The following is a 17,229-nucleotide window of genomic DNA, read 5'->3' on the forward strand; positions in this document are numbered from 1 at the left end:
AAAAGCACTAAATGTTTACTCCTCTCCTCCCCACATTTTAAGTATGTGGTGTCATACTTTATATTTTACATTGTGAATCACTTGACTTATTTTTATAGATATACTTAATTTTACTGTTTTTTGTGCTTCTCTTACTCTTCCTTGCGGTCTTTCCTTCGCACTGAAAGAGTCCCCTTTAACATTTCTTATAAGGCTGGGTTACTGATGATGAATTAATTTAATTTTGTTTGGGAAATTCTCTCTCCTTCTATTCTGAATGATAGTCTTGCTGGATAGAGTATTCTTAGTTCCAGGTTTGTTTTTTTTTCAGCATTTTGAATATATCATGCCACTCTCTGTGGCCTGCAAAGTGTCTGCTGAAAAAATCAGCTGATAGCTTTATTGGATTTCCCTTGTATGTAACTGTTTTCTCTTGCTGCTTTTAAGATTTTCTCCTTATCACTATTTTTCCCATTTAAATTACTGTGTGTCTTGGTGTGGACCTCCTTGGGTTGATTTTGTTGGGGGCTCTCTGTACCTTCTGGATCTGGATATCTGTTTCCTTCCCCAGATTCAGGAAGTTTTCAGCTATTATTTCTTAAAATAAATTTTTGCCCCTTTTTCTCTCTCTTTTCTTCTAGGATCCCTATAATGCATATGTTATTGTGCTTGACCATGTCAATGAGTTCCCTTAACCTATTCTCATTTTTCATTATTCTTTTTCTCTCTCCTGTTCAGCTTGATTGCTTTCCAGTGCTTTGTCCTCCAGATCATTGTTCTGTTCATCTGCTTCCTGTGGTCTACTGTTTATTCCCTCTAGTGTATTTTTAATTTCAATTAGTTATTCGTCTCTGTTTCTTTTTAATGTTTTCTGTCAGTGTTTTTAGGGTCTAACTGAGACCTTCCTCTCTTTCTTCAAGTCCAGTGAGTATCTTTATGACCATTACTTTAAATTCTCTATCAGGCATATTATCTCCATTTTATTTAGCTCTCTTTCCATGATTTTCATGTTCTTTCATATGACCTATTCCTCTCTCTGCTCATTTTGTCTGATCCTCTGTGTCTGTTTCTGTGTGTTAGAAAAGTCCGCTATGTCTCCTGATCTTGAAAGTAGTGGCCTTATGAAGAAGTCCTGTCGGGCGCCTGGGTGGCTCAGTTGGTTAAGCGACTGCCTTCAGCTCAGGTCATGATCCCAGGGTCCCGGGATCGAGTCCCGCATCGGGCTCCCTGCTCTGCGGGGAGCCTGCTTCTCCCTCTCCCACTCCCCCTGCTTGTGTTCCCTCTCTCGCTGTGTCTCTCTCTGTCAAATAAATAAATAAAATATTTAAAAAAAAAAAAAAAAAAGAAGTCCTGTCATGTCCTGAGTGTAATATCTCCTGTTACCCAGAATGTGGCACTTCAGGGGTGTGTTCTATGTGTGTTATGTGTGCCCTGCTATCGTGGCTGAGCTGCATTTGCCTTCAGTTCAGTTGTCTACAATGACTCTTTGCCTTTTGGGGGTAGGGTTTAGTTCCTGTGTTGTTAGTGGGCCACTCTGGGGCCACCTTGAAGTTGAGTTTGTTCAGACCAGGCTTTTGCCAGAGGTGTAGTCGCACCAAACTGTAGGGTACTCTCCCTGTTTTGTCCCCCAGGAAGCTTTTGTTGGTGGGCAGGACCCGCATTCAGATTAGTTGTCTTCCCCCAGTCCACTGCTGAGGCTGTAGTTGAACTGGTGTGTGTGGTTATTTCCCCTCTCCGGGTCACACCAGTCACTTTGAAGTGATGCTGGCTCCTGTAGGGTCTCCTTGCACACTGCCAGGTTAGTGACACCATTTTGAATGGACTCCTGTTGCCAGAGACCATGGAAGTGGGTGCATGATGATAAGGTTTGCTCAGAGCTGCTGTGGGAGGAGACCTGAGCTGCTCTGGAGAACTCCTGTTGAGAACGGGTTGGTCATCAGTCTTTACTGAGCCTTTGATAGTTTACTCATGTGCATATTGCAGTCAGTACCAATATGAAATTTTGACAACAGGGGACGCTCTTAAATCTGCAACTCTTGTGTCTCCATGTACCCCGCTCAGTGTGCTGTGAGTTTGAGAAACACTGGCTTCCCCAAATTCTCATATCTGTCTCTTTGACTCCAGCAGACTGGCTCTGTTTGACTTCTCTTTTTCACCTACACAGTAATCTAGAAACTTGAGGCAGCAAGCTGGGGCAATCTGAGGACTTAACCCTTGTGGTTTCTTTTTACTGTTTTTTCTTTCCTGTGCTGCATGCTGCCCAATTTCTGAATACCATTGTTTAATATGGGTTCTTTTTCCTCTGTGTTTTAGTTCTCTATGTTGGGAAGGTTTATCTGGTCTCTATTATTCCATCATGGCTAAAAGCAGAAATTCTTCCCTTTCATTTTTGATCTGTAGTTAACGGTTTTAAAAGATGACTGTTGGGCTACTTTCTCTATTGTTGATTTTTTTTTTTTATATTTTAAATAGTTATACATTAATTTTAAATTTCTTATAAGTACTATTTATAGAAACTTAAATGTATTCCTATTGCTTCAAATAGAGCAGTTTATCTAGAGATAGAGTGTAGTTAGGATTATCCATTTATCAGTTCTTAGTTCTCAGCATGTTTTCCATTTTGGTATGATTTTTTAAAAATAAGATTTTACTAAGAGATTATAATATGAAAGTGGTTTTATTAACCAATTTGTTATTATCCATCTCAAAGGTAAATATAAGTGTTTGGAAGTTTATCTAATATATATTAATCAAAATGATGTTACCGTTTACATCATTTTTGTATGCTGCTCATGGATGGATGAGATATTCTCCAAAGTGCATGTAGAGTATCTCATCCCATGAGCAGCATACAACAGTGAAGTAAAGAGGCACTCATTTCCCAGCCTGTGACCTTTTTTCAAAACACTTTTGTCATACAGACATTTCAAATTTTGATATATTTTTTCCCATGAATTCTTCTATTTTTATCTGAAGAAGTTAATACTTATATCAAGGTCAAGAACATATTATCTTCCATCTTGGATTTTTAAAGTTTTTGTTTTTGACACACGTTTTCTATAAAACTAGTGACCTTTGTATTTTTTAGGATAAAAGTGTGTTTGTTTCTTGTCTAACTTATATAAGCAAGATAAATATTGCCTGCTAGTTTCTTTGTTGGGATATTTTGATGAGCTTTTTTAAAAATGTCTTTAGATTCTTAGATTAATGTGCTAAATATGATTTGTTTTTCTTTCTCAGATTAAAAATCATTTTTCAATTCCACTTTGTGTTTATGAAGGGAACACTTTATTGGGAACGGCTTCACCTGGAAGTGAATTCAACATACCATTAACATCTTACCGGTGATTTTTTTTTTCTTTATCTTTTTATTTGCTCTGAAGTATCTTACAGAATTTTTAGTTTCTGATTTTATAGGGATATCTCTCTTTAAGTGATCAAAGTTTAATCACTTGTTAATAACTTGTCTAACTTATTTAAGTTTCAAGGTGCTTAGAAGGTTTTTTTGTTTTTTGTTTTTTTTTAAAGAAATATTTAATGTAATGTATACTATATAAATTACTTATGCTTTTACTAGTAAATACAGTTATTACATGCTTAAGTATAGCTGCCATAACTATAATCATTTATATGTGATTTTTTAGAAAATGTGGAATTGAGCATGATCGGTAGCTTCTAGATTTATATACAACTATTATGAAGTGATTTTTACTTTTCAAATATTTTACAGTGGAATTTTTTAAAAATCCCTTTGGAAAGCATAATATTTTATCTTTTTATCTACGTATTTATTAATTGTTCAGTGATGGAATTATACTCTAAATTGTGACATATAGTACATCAATCTTAAATACTAAAAATTAGATTAAACTTGATATAAAATCTTATATGTAAAATTCTTACAAAATGCTAGTGATGGGCTAGTCTTAAAATTATAGGATTAATTATCATAACAAACAAGTATTCTGGATATTTAATCAGGTATTGAAAATAATCTCTTTCAGCGATAGTGAACTCTATTGGAAAATCTGTCTTCCTGAGAATAAGCACTGTAGTTTGTCTAAGTACCATTTCAGAACACACACTAGCCCTGGGCCCAGACGTGTGCTGCAGAAGGACGGAGGCAGAACTGCAAGCCGTGCTGAAATACCCTCTGCCTCTCTTCTGATCCATGCCCAGAGTTCCAGATTGGCTCCCTGATGCTTACAGAGCAGTCTAGCAGTTACAGGCACATATTTTTAGTTAGTAGACCTGCTAATTCTAAAGAGTACTTTATTACTTAGACCTTGTAACCCTAATGAGTGTTTGATTGCTTAGTTCAAATTTGCTGAGGGAAAGAATTCTGTTGTTGCGAGAACAACAACAATGTAGTTGTTCACAATATCTGACCTTATTCTAGGAAGGATTTTTGGTGGGTTACAAGACTAGATTAAAGATAGCATGTAGGATGTGTTTAAAAACTTCTGTGAAGAAGTTTAAATTTATTTCATCCTTGAATGAGAAAAGTTAATGGCATTTTGCTTTATTTTTAATAAATTATTGCTGTATGTTTTGTGACTCTGTCCATAGAAGAGGCAACTTAAGAGTATTTTTACACTTTCTTGTTCAAGGCTAAGTATTAATTTGTCAAATGGAAATTAATTAATCTTAATTGGAATTATTAGTGATGAGCCAGCTTGTATTTCACATTAGATATGTTTCTAATCCAATTCTTAGATATAGGTATGCTTACATTTAAGACATGAGGTCTTACATTAAGAAATGGCTACCTTTCCCTGGAGAATTTAAATATATTGATCTTTAAATTTAATTCATTTAACAAATATTTGTCAGGTGTTCTGCTGTGTATAAGGCACTACTGTGGGATGCCAAGATGAATTGGCATGGCTGGAACCTTTGAGACATTGATACATTATGTAAATATAGAAGAAAGAAAACAGTGGGGTTGCAGGGAGAAGGAGTTACAGAAGAGGTAGAGTTGCAGAAAACCAAAGAAAACAAAGCAGGTATTAATGATTGACTCCTGGGCGAGACACATGAATTAAAGGTCAAACATAATAATGTGCGGATTAGCAGGGAAGGGCAATCTTAAGTGGAAGGAATTGCATGAACAAAGGTAAGGAGACCTGAAAGCACAGGGTTTGTATGTGTCTATAAAGAATAGTTGCAGGATGATCAGAGTGTAGTGTGCATCTTGTAACAGAACATTTGAAACATAGTTTAAGTTCACATTAAGGTACTTGCTCTCTCATTTTCTTGCCCCCATTGATGTTAATTTTACCTTTATCTTGAATATCATCTTTTTCTTCTTTCTTCTCACAGAACATTTGGTATCCTTCTGTTTCAAGATTTTTCATTCTAGAAGCTCTTTTCATTCAGAACCTTTTGCCATTGATACCTTTCTCTCACGTTTTCTTCCTATTCATTTCTTAAACTTTAACCTCTCATATTTCTCAAACTTTAACCTCTCATATTTCTCTAATTCAGGTGTTCTCTTCAGAATAAAGCTTTTTGGCAAAATTGTCACCTCTACAAAAAGCTCTGCAGCCATCTAGAAAGATTTAACCACACTCTCTTGCCCTCAGTCTGCCGTGTACATGTTTTTTTGTACCTATCACAATGCACTAGTTCTCTTTTAACATTACATCCCCACCTGATTGGGATCTGTAATACAGAGTAAAGAAAGACTTACTCATTTGTTCATTTCCAGTTTTACCTTCTCGTTGGTAAATAATGGGTCCAATAAAGGTTTTGATAATCTGGATGAGGTTATTGGCATTAGTTTAATTTGGGGAAAATTAAGTTTTTAAGTATTAGAAGAATGGAAAAGAGAATGAAAATTACAGAGAGAATGTAAAAATAGATTAAATCTGATAACTGATTTAACAGATGATTAGATTTATATATATGTCAAGGGAGATGGAAAAGTCAAATACTCTTTCATAGTCCAGAGTGCTGGTAGTTGGAAGTTCCTGAAAAGGGACACACAGAAACGCGTATGGACTGTTTAGCGTTCAATCTAGCAAATTTAAGTCACTGTCAGACATCATTATAGAAGTGTGTAGTGGATATTTAAAATTTTAGGACTAGGGCTTAGAACAAAATCTGGGCTGGAGATAATATGGACAGTTGTTCATTTGTAAGGGATAGTGTCACAATCATAGATGATTGGTTTTACAAGTATAAAAATACGTAAGTGTTTATATTTGGACAGGTTAGGTTGAAAAATGATTAAACCTAAAATATAATTGAAATATCAACAGAGAATGTGATATTTAAATAATAAGAATTAATCATACATGATTTTATCACTATCTTGCAACCACCTCTGCAACTGTGCCCAATGTTTCAGCAATTAAATATCTATTGAAAGCTTTTGTTTAACATTGAAAGGCTGGTGATGATTTTTTTAAATGGAAATGTGTTTTTAGTTTATGAATTCAGTCATGACATGTACTTCCTATAAGGACCAGATATTCAGGAAAGCCAACATTTTTAAGTTAAATGGGCAAATCAACAGATATTTGTATATGTTTGCTTTGCATATATGATCTATAAAATTATATATTTTCTGTAGGAAACCAGTTATTATCTTGTAAACTTTTAAGATAGTAAGTTTGTAAGAAAAATATTCTCCTTTTAAGAGCCAAATAACTTGATTAGTTCCAGAAAGTTAAGGTATGACAGTATCTGTTTACCAGTCTATCTTCTCTATCTCTAAGAAGAACGTGAAATTATAAAAAATTTATTACAAGAGCAGGGAGTGATATAATTTCATTGTTCCAAAGTAGTAATCACCTAATTAATGTTTTCTTTTAAAGCATTTTAAAGCATATTGTTTCATCCTTTACACAGATCACCCCTTTCTCTGAAGCCAGAAGATGAGGACTATCAAGCGTGTGAAAGAATTGACTTTGAAGAAATTATAAAAAATGATGGCACTTTTCTAAAAAAGAAATGTAAATCTAAAAACACTGCTAAGAAACCATTTAACATTCATGTTGTCCCGGAAAAAGATAATTTGTCTTCTCTGTCAGTGTATTCAGAAGATGGTTGGGACTTACCATACATAATGCATTTGTGGCCACCTATCCTGCTCCGAAATCTTCTTCCTTATAAAATTGCTTATTATATAGAGGTATTATAGAATTTTTTAAATGCCTTCCTGTTTTCGATTTTGTAGCTTTGGTTATTTAAAATAACAAGCAATGAAACCATGTTTTAATGTTCTCATAAAAATGATAGTACTGGTGAATAGGTGGTCCAGATGTTTTTCACAGGGGAAAAAAAATGTTTCCATCATTATAAAAAAAAAAAAAGGGTTTTTTAAAAATATATTTTTTTCACTGATTTACCATAGAAATCTGGCTACTAAATGGAATATAAATTACATGCACAAAGGGAGTATGCCATTTTTTAAATCATTTATGAAAATGACATATATTTCTATGGGAAAATTTAGAAAATAGAGCCAATAAAAATTGTCTATAATTGCGTCACCTGAAAGTTTCATGTTCAGATGAAGATAGCATCTCAGGTTTAGAATACAGGCATACCTCACTTCATCACACTTCTCAGAGAAACTCTGTGTTTTACAAATTTAAGATTTGTGGCAACCCTGTATCAAGCGCTTAAGTCTGCCAGCACCGTTTTTCCAACAGTATTTGCTCAGTTCGTGTTTTTGTATCATATTTTGGTAATTCTCACAATATTTCAAACATTTCATTCTTAATTATTATGATCTGTGATCAGTGATTATGACTTGCTAAAAGCTCAGATGATGCTTAACATTATTAGCAATAAAGTATTAAGGTGTATACATTGGTTTCTAGACATAATGCTATTACATACTTAACTAGACTACAGTGTAGTGTAAATGTGACTTTTATATGCATTGGGAAACCAAGAAATTTATTTGACTTGCTTTATTGCGATATTTGGTTTATCGCTGTGGTCTGAGACTGAACCCTCAGTATCTCTGAGGTATGCCTGTATATATTTTTAAAAAATCTTTTCTGTGCATTTACATCTCATTTATTATATATTTAAAAGATGGACACTAACTTTTGAAACATGTATGAGAATTAGTCTTAATATTCAAATACTAGATGTAAATGGAAAAAACACCCTACATTATATTATTCTCATGCTAGTTTTCGAAAAAGGATTTTAATTCCCTATAAAGATGTTTTTTCTTTTAAGTACTCTTTGGTTTAACAGATTACATCTCCTTCCTTCCTTTTGTTATAACAGGAATAAGTAAATGTTCCATTTGCCATGCTTATCAAATATAAGAGTAGTTCCTTATTGTAGCCTATTAATAGTTTTTATTTCTGTTAATAATAGGGATTTACTATGTGTTCATACTTGTCTGATAAATTGGGGGGGGCAGTTAACATATCTGTGGTTTAAGGTTATCAATTTTCCATATGGTTGGCAGATACCATAGTGGTTAACAATTTGTACTTTGCTATCAGATTTGAGATTGAATCCTAGCTCTATCATCTATTAGCTTTATGTTTTTAAGCAGTTTTTATTATCTTTTTAAATCATTTATCCTAGTCTATAAAATAGGAATAGTAATAAAACTTGCATGATTGGGATATGGGGAAAATCAAATTAGATAATACATGTAAAAGACTTCGCATAGTTGCCTCCCAGGCACATGGTTGCCAGTTATTTCCTCTCCCACATCACCACCAACCACTACTATTCTTACCTTGTGAAATATTAATTAACATGTCAAGCATCAATAATTTATATAATTCTTGCTTTAAGTAATTTAAAATCTTGAGATTCCCGTATTCTAACAACAGGAAGGAATCAGGTTAGAGATGATGGAAAGACTGGTGATGTACTACCTATCTATGTCCCATTCTTATTGAACTTTTAATTTGATACTTTCAGAGATCACATTTTGTTGGCTAGTTTCCGTGGTATGGAGAGAGGATTGTAAGGGACAAAGAACAGTTAGGAGATTCTTAAAGTGAGAGGTCACAGTGACATGAACTAAGAAGGGTACAGTTTTGAGACATACAGAAGATGCAGTATAGACAGTGATTGAAAGTGGATGATGAGGGATTGTTAAAAAGCAAGAATGGGAATTAGTAGGGATTGCTTATTTTGGATTACTGTCATTTTTTTCATTTTTCATTTTGTAGTTTTTAAAACTAACATTGCTAATGGATAACATTTTTTTAATGTTTTTACTAATTACAGTGTTTTATAATGTTGATTAGTTCCAGCATAGTTTTGCTTGTATTATTTAATTTTATCCTCCCAGCAGTCCTTTGAAGTAGATCATTTATACCATTTTATAAATACGATAATTCAAATCTCAATTTATGGAAGTTTACACATTTAGCAGAGTTAGAACTCAAATATAAGTCTTCTATCTTGTTCTGACAGAGGTGTTTCAAAAGCCTTATGTGTATGACATTTGGAATCATTATAAATAGAATTTTTTAGCATATTATTATGACACATTTAAAATTTTACTGTATTTTTTTATTACAGGGGATTGAACATAAAGTTTATACTCTAAATGAAGGACATTCAGCCCACATTTGTACTGTGCATTTGGAAAAAGCCAGACTACATTTAAAATTACTTGACTATCTTAATCATGATTGGAAAAGTGAATATCATATAAAACCTAATCAGCAAGATATTAGTTTCATCAATTTTACCTGTGTTACAGAAATAGAAAAGACTGATTTAGATATTGCTATCCATGTGACTTATAATATTGGCCAGACAGTTGTGGCATTTCATAGTCCTTACTGGATGGTCAATAAAACCAGTCGAATGTTACAGTATAAAGCAGATGGAATTCATCGAAAGCATCCACCTAATTATAAAAAGCCAGTTCTGTTTTCTTTTCAACCAAAGCACTTTTTTAATAATAATAAGGTATGTAAGTTTTTTAAAACTTTCATTCTTCTTTAGCTACTTTTCACTCCTTTTAGTTTTTAGAGTTTTGAAGAATATTATGAAACAAGTAGAAATAACATTTAAATATTTGAGGTTAAAAAGATTAGAATTTAGTATGGGAAAATGTTTAGTGCATTAATATAATATTTACACAAAACAAAAAAATTATCAATTGAGGTAGGAATTATTAAAGGTACCTAAATTGTAATGTATTTGGAATATTTTTTCCTAGGTTCAGCTTATGATAACTGATAGTGAATTGTCGGATCAGTTTTCAATTGATACTGTTGGTAGTCATGGAGCTGTTAAATGTAAAGGCCTGAAAATGGACTATCAAGTGAGTTCATTCTTTGCTCATGGAGAAACTTCTATTTTAAACTGTGTGTACTGACTAATTTTTTATAAGGATACTGTGATAATGTAAGTTTTTGAAATGCTATTTTTTTCCCCTTTAGGTTGGTGTCACTATAGACCTCAGCAGTTTTAACATTACCAGAATTGTGACATTTACTCCTTTTTATATGATCGAAAACAAAAGCAAATATCATATATCAGTGGCCGAACAGGGAAATGATAAATGGCTCTCTCTTGATTTGGAGCAGGTGGGTAGATGTATTTCAAAAAAGTACCTCTTTGGATTTTCATTTTTCCTTGAAGTTACATACCTGAAACCACTATGTAAGTTTTTAGTTGCCCCCCCCCCATTTTATTTGTACCAGGCTCTAGATTTTAATTTTTAAAAACCAGCCCTTGTAATTTAGGAATGCATTGCTTGATAAGGGAAGTAGATATTTAACAACTACTAACCAAGCAGTGTAAATACAGCAGTAGAAGACTAGATGAGGTATAAATGCAGTAAAGAGTAGTAAATGATTTATTCTTTCTGCAAAGCTGTTAGGAATGCCTTTGTGGAAGAAATTAGGGCAGTTATTTTAAGAAGATGGAGTGACTTAGGAATGAAATTTTGATTCTACTCCATCTTTAGCTATTAGACCTTTGGGTAAGAGCTTTCTAAAGGACTGCCTGAGGTTGATGGAATATTTTACTTTTGAAGAAATTTTATTCTAAATATGTTAAGATTATAAGAGAAGTGTTTGCTGTTTTTGTTCACTGTTCCTTCTTGCTTTTCAACCATCCTGCTGGGATTATTATTCTTGACATTCTTTAGATTTTCCTTCAGAGCTCATTTTGGAGGCAATAGCCATCAGTTTCTGTTTATCCATAAAAGTTTTTGTCATCTTTCCTTTATGATAATTTCTCTTATCTGTTCTGTTTTTTCCTCAACATGTGTAGATTTTACTCCACTATTTTCTGGTTACCACTTTAGTTGAAAATTCTCCTGTGATTCTGTCATTCCTTTAGAGGTCATTTTCTTCCTAATTGCCTTCATGATCTTTGTCTTTGATGTTCTGTAGTCATACTACTATTTGTCCACATGTGGGTTCTTTTTGTATATCCTTCTTGAGACGCTATACTCTGAGATTTGTGGATCAATCTTTCATACTTGCTGTATAATTTGCAACTGTTGTCTCCTTAATATTGTCTCTCCTTCGTCCTTCCATTTGCTTCTTCTTGGCCTTTAATCAAGACACATTCTAGACCTCCATATTCTATCTTCCATGTCTCTTAACATTTTTTTTTTTTTTGTATTTTTCCATCTATATAACTCTCTTTGCTGCATTCTGGATAAATTCTACATGTATATCTTTAGTAAATTTTCACTTTTACTCTGTCTAAATTGCTAGTTAAGCCTTTCGTGAGTTTTTTATTTGAATATATTTCTAATTTTCAGAAGTTCCACCTTTTTTGAAGTCTGCCTGTTCATTCATTAATGAATATTTGTGTGTATTCCTTAGGTGCTTTGTGATACATCTGTTAAGAGAACCACAAGTCCCTGTGCTTCTGTAGTTGATGTTTCATTGGGGTAGAGGTTGTAGAAACAATAATATCATAATCAATTAACAAAATATGTATGTTTAAAGGTGAAAAGTCTAGTCAGGGAAATGCAAATAAGACAGGTATGAATATGAAGAGTTCTAGCAAGCACAGGGTGGGCTATAATTTTATATAAGGTGGTCAAGGATAGGACTCATTGAGGTCATATTTGAGCAGACTTGTAGGAGATGTAGGAGGTAGCAGTTGCCAAGAGCTCAGCTGAGCTGCCATGTGTTAGAGTAGCTGATTAGGACAACAACTCAAAATGAAAGTAACAGTTAACCTTTAGTCACTTACTGCCATAGGATAAGCAAGAGGCTAAACTGGAGAATGCACCAAACTCTCCCCACCCCATTCCACTTTGCCTATGGAAGAGCATTGGTCAGGGGTCAGGTGGTTCAGCACAGACTTGGGAGTTGTGTCACTGTCAAGGGAGCCTTGAACAAAAGGCTCTTCCAGTTTGGACCTAGGAGATGAACAATGACAAGGGGGAAGAGCTAGGAGTAGAAAAGTACTGAACACTGAGAGAGAAAAAGCATCTTCAAGGTTCTCCCTATCTCTTTTTAAAGAGGTCTTGCAGGGAGGTTCCTCAAAGAGGCCTCTGAATGAAGGTACCTCAGGTAGGAATTCATATATGTGTAAATGCATGGCTGGAAGTGATGGTTGGGTCCTTGAGACTGCTGAACACTGACTGTGCACCTAGTCTGCTGTGAGGGGGGTGCAGCTTAGCCCTGTGAGCCTTGACGGATAAGGCCTTTGTAATTGCCTTTGGTGTGATGTGAAAAAAAAAAAAACACACGTAGGTTTTTAGCCAGGGACTAGAATCCTCAGCCATGTGGATATCTGGGGAAAAAGAGCATTAGAGACAGAAGGATCAGCCAGGATCGATGCCCTGAAGTGGAAGGACTTTTGGCATGTTTGTGGGATAGCAAAAGAGGCCAATATTACTGGAGAGGGGAAAGTAGTGGAGAATGAGGCATAACAGCGATGAAGAGTAATCATGCAGAACTTTGGGAGCCATTGCAAAGATTCTAGTTTTTGCTCTGCATGAAGTGAAGAGCTGTTAGATGGTTTTGTTTCTTTTTTTTTTTTTTTTAAGATTTTATTTATTTGAGAGAAAGAGAGAGAGAGAGAGAGCACATGAGAGGGGGGAGGGTCAGAGGGAGAAGCAGACTCCTCGCGGAGCAGGGAGCCCGATGCGGGACTCGATCCCGGGACTCCAGGATCATGACCTGAGCCGAAGGCAGTCGCTTAACCAACTGAGCCACCCAGGTGCCCCTGTTAGATGGTTTTGAACAGTGATTAGTAGGTTCTCAATAAATATTTGTTGAATGAATATATACTTTATTTTTGCAAGTGTTCCACGTGTACGTGTGCTCATTAAGTCTAGGATTCTTGGTTTGTTGGATGTAGAACTCTCTGTGTCCAAATGCTAAGACTACCATCTCCAGCTTTGTTTTGCTTTAGATATTTTGTAGGTGTATCTTCTTCCATACTTAGAGTAGCTCTGTGTCTCGATTTGTATGTCATTGCAGATAACATTGTTAGGCCTTAGCTTTTTAAAAACCTAACATACAGCCTCTGTCTTTGAGCAGTTTATGTTTACATTAAGTACAATGACAACTGCATAACAACTTATTTTTTTATTTTACTTTCTCTATTTTCTTTCTTTTTTTCAATTTCAGCTTTTCTTAAGATAAATTTTCTTGTGCTAGTTTAAAATTTTTACATTTCAGTTTGGCTTATAGTGGTCAACCTTGAGATGTTTAGTTGTGATTATGGCCTGTGTTGATTTGTTAAACTTGTTTAGATCTCTGTTTTCCCACTACAAAAGACAAGTATATTAGCACTTTCTCTAGTGGCAAGATTTTGAGCACATAACTCTTTAAAACAATACAGGGTTAAACCGGCTACCAGGGAGTAGCAGGCTTGGGAATATCCAGAAAGCACATCATTTTTAGTCTTCTCAGTTCCTCATGGGAAGTATGATGCTTCAGTTAGTATTGCTGCTCCGTTGACTCTCCCACGTAAGTTCCTTCTAGGTTGCAGGAAGCCCTGAGTGGGAGCCTTCTAAGCCTCTTACAGCCTTAACCGTGTCTCATGTCTAGTTCCATTAGTTACTTCTTAAAGTTGAATAAGGCTGGCTTTAACAAGCTAGGGCATTTGACTTTAACATCCAGGTTCCTCCTCCATTGCTCCAGGTCATGTCATGATGATGGGTATCACACATGAACAGTTGCACTGAAGTATGTGAAGTCATCGGTCTGGTTTGGGCCTATCACAGTAAGACAGGGTGTACAGAATAGTTTACAGACCACACTGCTTCTCCTTTTCTCTTAGCACTTCTCTTTGTTTCTGCTCCTTTTGTCTGGACTTCTAGAACTCTCTTAGTGCGTTGACTGTCTCATGTTTTACTAGTTTGGATTCCAGATCACTGACATCGGTGTTGTTCCTTAAGGTTCTGAGCCTATTTCCTACTCTGAACTTTAGATAATTCCTTTACTTTTTTTTTTTTTTTTTTCCTTTATTGGACTTCTAGGACTCTGGATTCATGCATGACCTGATTCAACATTTGCCTGTACTTTGGGTATTGTTTAATTACCAAATGATACCCACAACCTGATTATGATTTTTAGAAACTGAACGTACCCTTGTTTTAAACTGATCACTTGCTTCTCGGCTCAGCTTTTAAATGCTGATTTTTCAGCCCTCCTCTAGATGTCTGGACCACATTGAAATCTCTTCGCCAGCACTCCGCTTACCACAGTTCCTCAACTTCCCATCCGGCACTGCCTGTACTCGCAGTGCCCACAGGTGGTGACCCAGCTCTAAGTTGGCAGTTCATAGCTGTCTAGCCAAGCAACCCAATAACTAGAGCAGTGTTGAAAGACCTTTATTTTAAGTCTATCCTGATGGGTTTATTAAAATGATAAAATTTTGATGATGAAAATTTTTTGTAAAAAAATAAATGTATGTAATATATGTTTTAGTGTATCCCCTTTTGGCCCGAGGATGCTTCTAATGCACTTCTTATTCAAGTTGAAAGAAATCAAGGCCCTCCCAAAAAGATACATTTTAACAAGCAAGCAAATTGTATTTTATTGCGTCTGGATAATGAGGTGGGTGATTTGTGTGTGTGTGTGTGTGTGTGTGTATGATTAGAGAAGCTATTATATACTTCCTCATAATTTTATTTGTATCTTTGATTTTTTTCCCTTTTCCCAAAACGGAACAAACATTTCTTTTTGTAAAGGGAAAAAGTACTAAAAAGAAACAGACATAAAATAATTTAATTGTTAAACAGAATGTTAGAGTGCCTAGAATACTAGAACATCTGGAATTGGACCCATCTGTATACACTAATTGAGATTCATGGTTTCCCAGATATGCAGTAGACAATCCTGACTTGCTTTCTTAATCATCAAAAAATGTATTAAATTATGAATAGTCTTATTAAATGTTATTAGTTAATATTCTTTGGAAAATGATCACGTAAGAGAATATTTTTCTTTTTTTTTTTTTCCTAGCTTGGAGGTATTATAGCAGAAGTTAATTTGGCTGAGCATTCTACAGTTATTACATTTTCAGATTATCATGATGGAGCAGCTCCATTCCTATTAATAAATCACACCAAGAGTGATATTGTTCAGTATAATCAAAGGTAAGAAGATTATCACACATACAGTATCCCCCTGATTCTAGCAGAGTCTAGGTGATGGGATATTGACTTTATGATGACTTCTTAAGAATATAACACTGATGGGGCGCCTGGGTGGCTCAGTTGGTTAAGTTTCTGACTTAGACTCAGATCGTGATCTCAGGATCCTGGGATCCAGCCCCATGTCTGGCTCTGTACTCCGCAGGGAGCATCCTTCTCCCTATGCTCCTCGTGCTAACTCACACACACAGGCGAGTGTGCTGTCTCTCTCTCAAATAAATAAAACCTTTTATATATATGTATATATATATATATATATATATAACACTGATAATGACACTAAAGCTATGTAAAACAATGTCCTCGTTTTTTTTTTTTTTTTTTCTAAAGATTTCATTTATTTATTTGAGAGAGAGAATGAGAGAGAAAGCACATGAGAGGGGGGAGGGTCAGAGGCAGAAGCAGGCTCCCTGCCGAGCAGGGAGCCCGATGCGGGACTCGATCCCGGGACTCCAGGATCATGACCTGAGCCGAAGGCAGTCGCTTAACCAACTGAGCCACCCAGGCGCCCGATGTCCTCGTTTTTTAAAAAAGGTGTATACTGAAGTATGGAGGGGTAAAACTGACCTTAATATATGTAGTTTACTTTTTAAAAATTGTGATGTAATTGACATAACCTTAGTTTCAGGAATGCAACATATTGATTTGATATTTGTATATATTGCACATTGATCACCACAGTTAAGTCTGATTAACATCCATCACCACACAGTTACAAATATTTTTTCTTGTGATGAGAATTAAAATTTACTCTGTTCTCAACTTTCAAATATACAATACAGTATTATTAACTCTAGCCACCATGGTGTACATTACATCCCCATGATTATTTTATAACTGGAAGTTTGTACCTTTTGACCCCTTCACCCACTTCACACCCTATCCCCACCTCCCACCTCTAACAACCACTCTTTTTTTTTTTTTTTTAATCTATGTGTTTGGATTTTTTTTTTTTTAAAGATTTTATTTATTTATTTGACAGAGAGGGAACACAGGCAGAGGGGGAGAGGGAGAAGCAGGCTCCCCGCTGAGCAGAGAGCCCGATGCGGGGCTCAATCCCAGGACCCTGGGATCATGACCTGAGCTGAAGGCAGACGCTTAACGACTGAGCCACCCAGGCGCCCTTGTTGTTTTCTTTTTATGTTTTTGGCTTTTTAGATCCCTCTTACAAATATATACAGGTCATACAGTGTTTGTCTTTCTCTGACTTACTTCACTTAGCATAATGCCCTTGAGGTCCATCCATGTTGTCACAAATGGCAAGATTTTGTTCTTCTTTATGGATGTATATATACACCATATTTTCTTTATCCCTTCATCCATCGATGGACGCTTACGTTGTTTTCATGTCTTGGCTCTTGTAAATACGGCTGAAGTGATGTGGGGGTGCAGATTTCTTTTTGAGTTAGTGTTTTTATTTCCTTTGGATAAATATCCAGAGGTGGAATTGTTTGATCAAATGGCAGTTATATTTTCAATTTTTTGAGGAACCTCTGTTTTCTCTATTTTCCACAGTGGCTGCACCAGTTTACATCCCCACCAGCAGTCATTCTCATTAACACTTCTTGTCTTTTCTTGATAATAGCCGTTCCAGTAGGTCTGAGGTGATATCTCATTGTGATTTTGATTTGCATTTCTCTGATGATTATGGCATTCATTACTTT

The 17,229-nt window shown here is 35.3% G+C and overlaps 1 protein-coding gene across 4 annotated transcripts in view; it reads left to right on the top strand.

Moving 5' to 3' along the window:
* VPS13A (vacuolar protein sorting 13 homolog A) overlaps positions 1-17,229 on the top strand; it is a 269,920-nt gene that overhangs the window by 187,534 nt on the left and 65,157 nt on the right. For all 4 annotated transcript variants that reach the window (XM_021689382.1, XM_044920643.1, XM_021689383.1 and 1 more), the window contains 7 exons: positions 3,220-3,323; positions 6,835-7,117; positions 9,496-9,891; positions 10,145-10,249; positions 10,368-10,514; positions 14,838-14,966; positions 15,375-15,508. In XM_021689382.1, the coding sequence (XP_021545057.1) occupies positions 3,220-3,323; positions 6,835-7,117; positions 9,496-9,891; positions 10,145-10,249; positions 10,368-10,514; positions 14,838-14,966; positions 15,375-15,508 (1,298 nt within the window). The remainder of the gene's footprint in view (positions 1-3,219; positions 3,324-6,834; positions 7,118-9,495; positions 9,892-10,144; positions 10,250-10,367; positions 10,515-14,837; positions 14,967-15,374; positions 15,509-17,229) is intronic.

This window comes from Neomonachus schauinslandi, chromosome 13, assembly GCF_002201575.2.
Source record: "Neomonachus schauinslandi chromosome 13, ASM220157v2, whole genome shotgun sequence".
In the NCBI taxonomy this organism is placed as follows: Eukaryota; Metazoa; Chordata; class Mammalia; order Carnivora; family Phocidae; genus Neomonachus; species Neomonachus schauinslandi.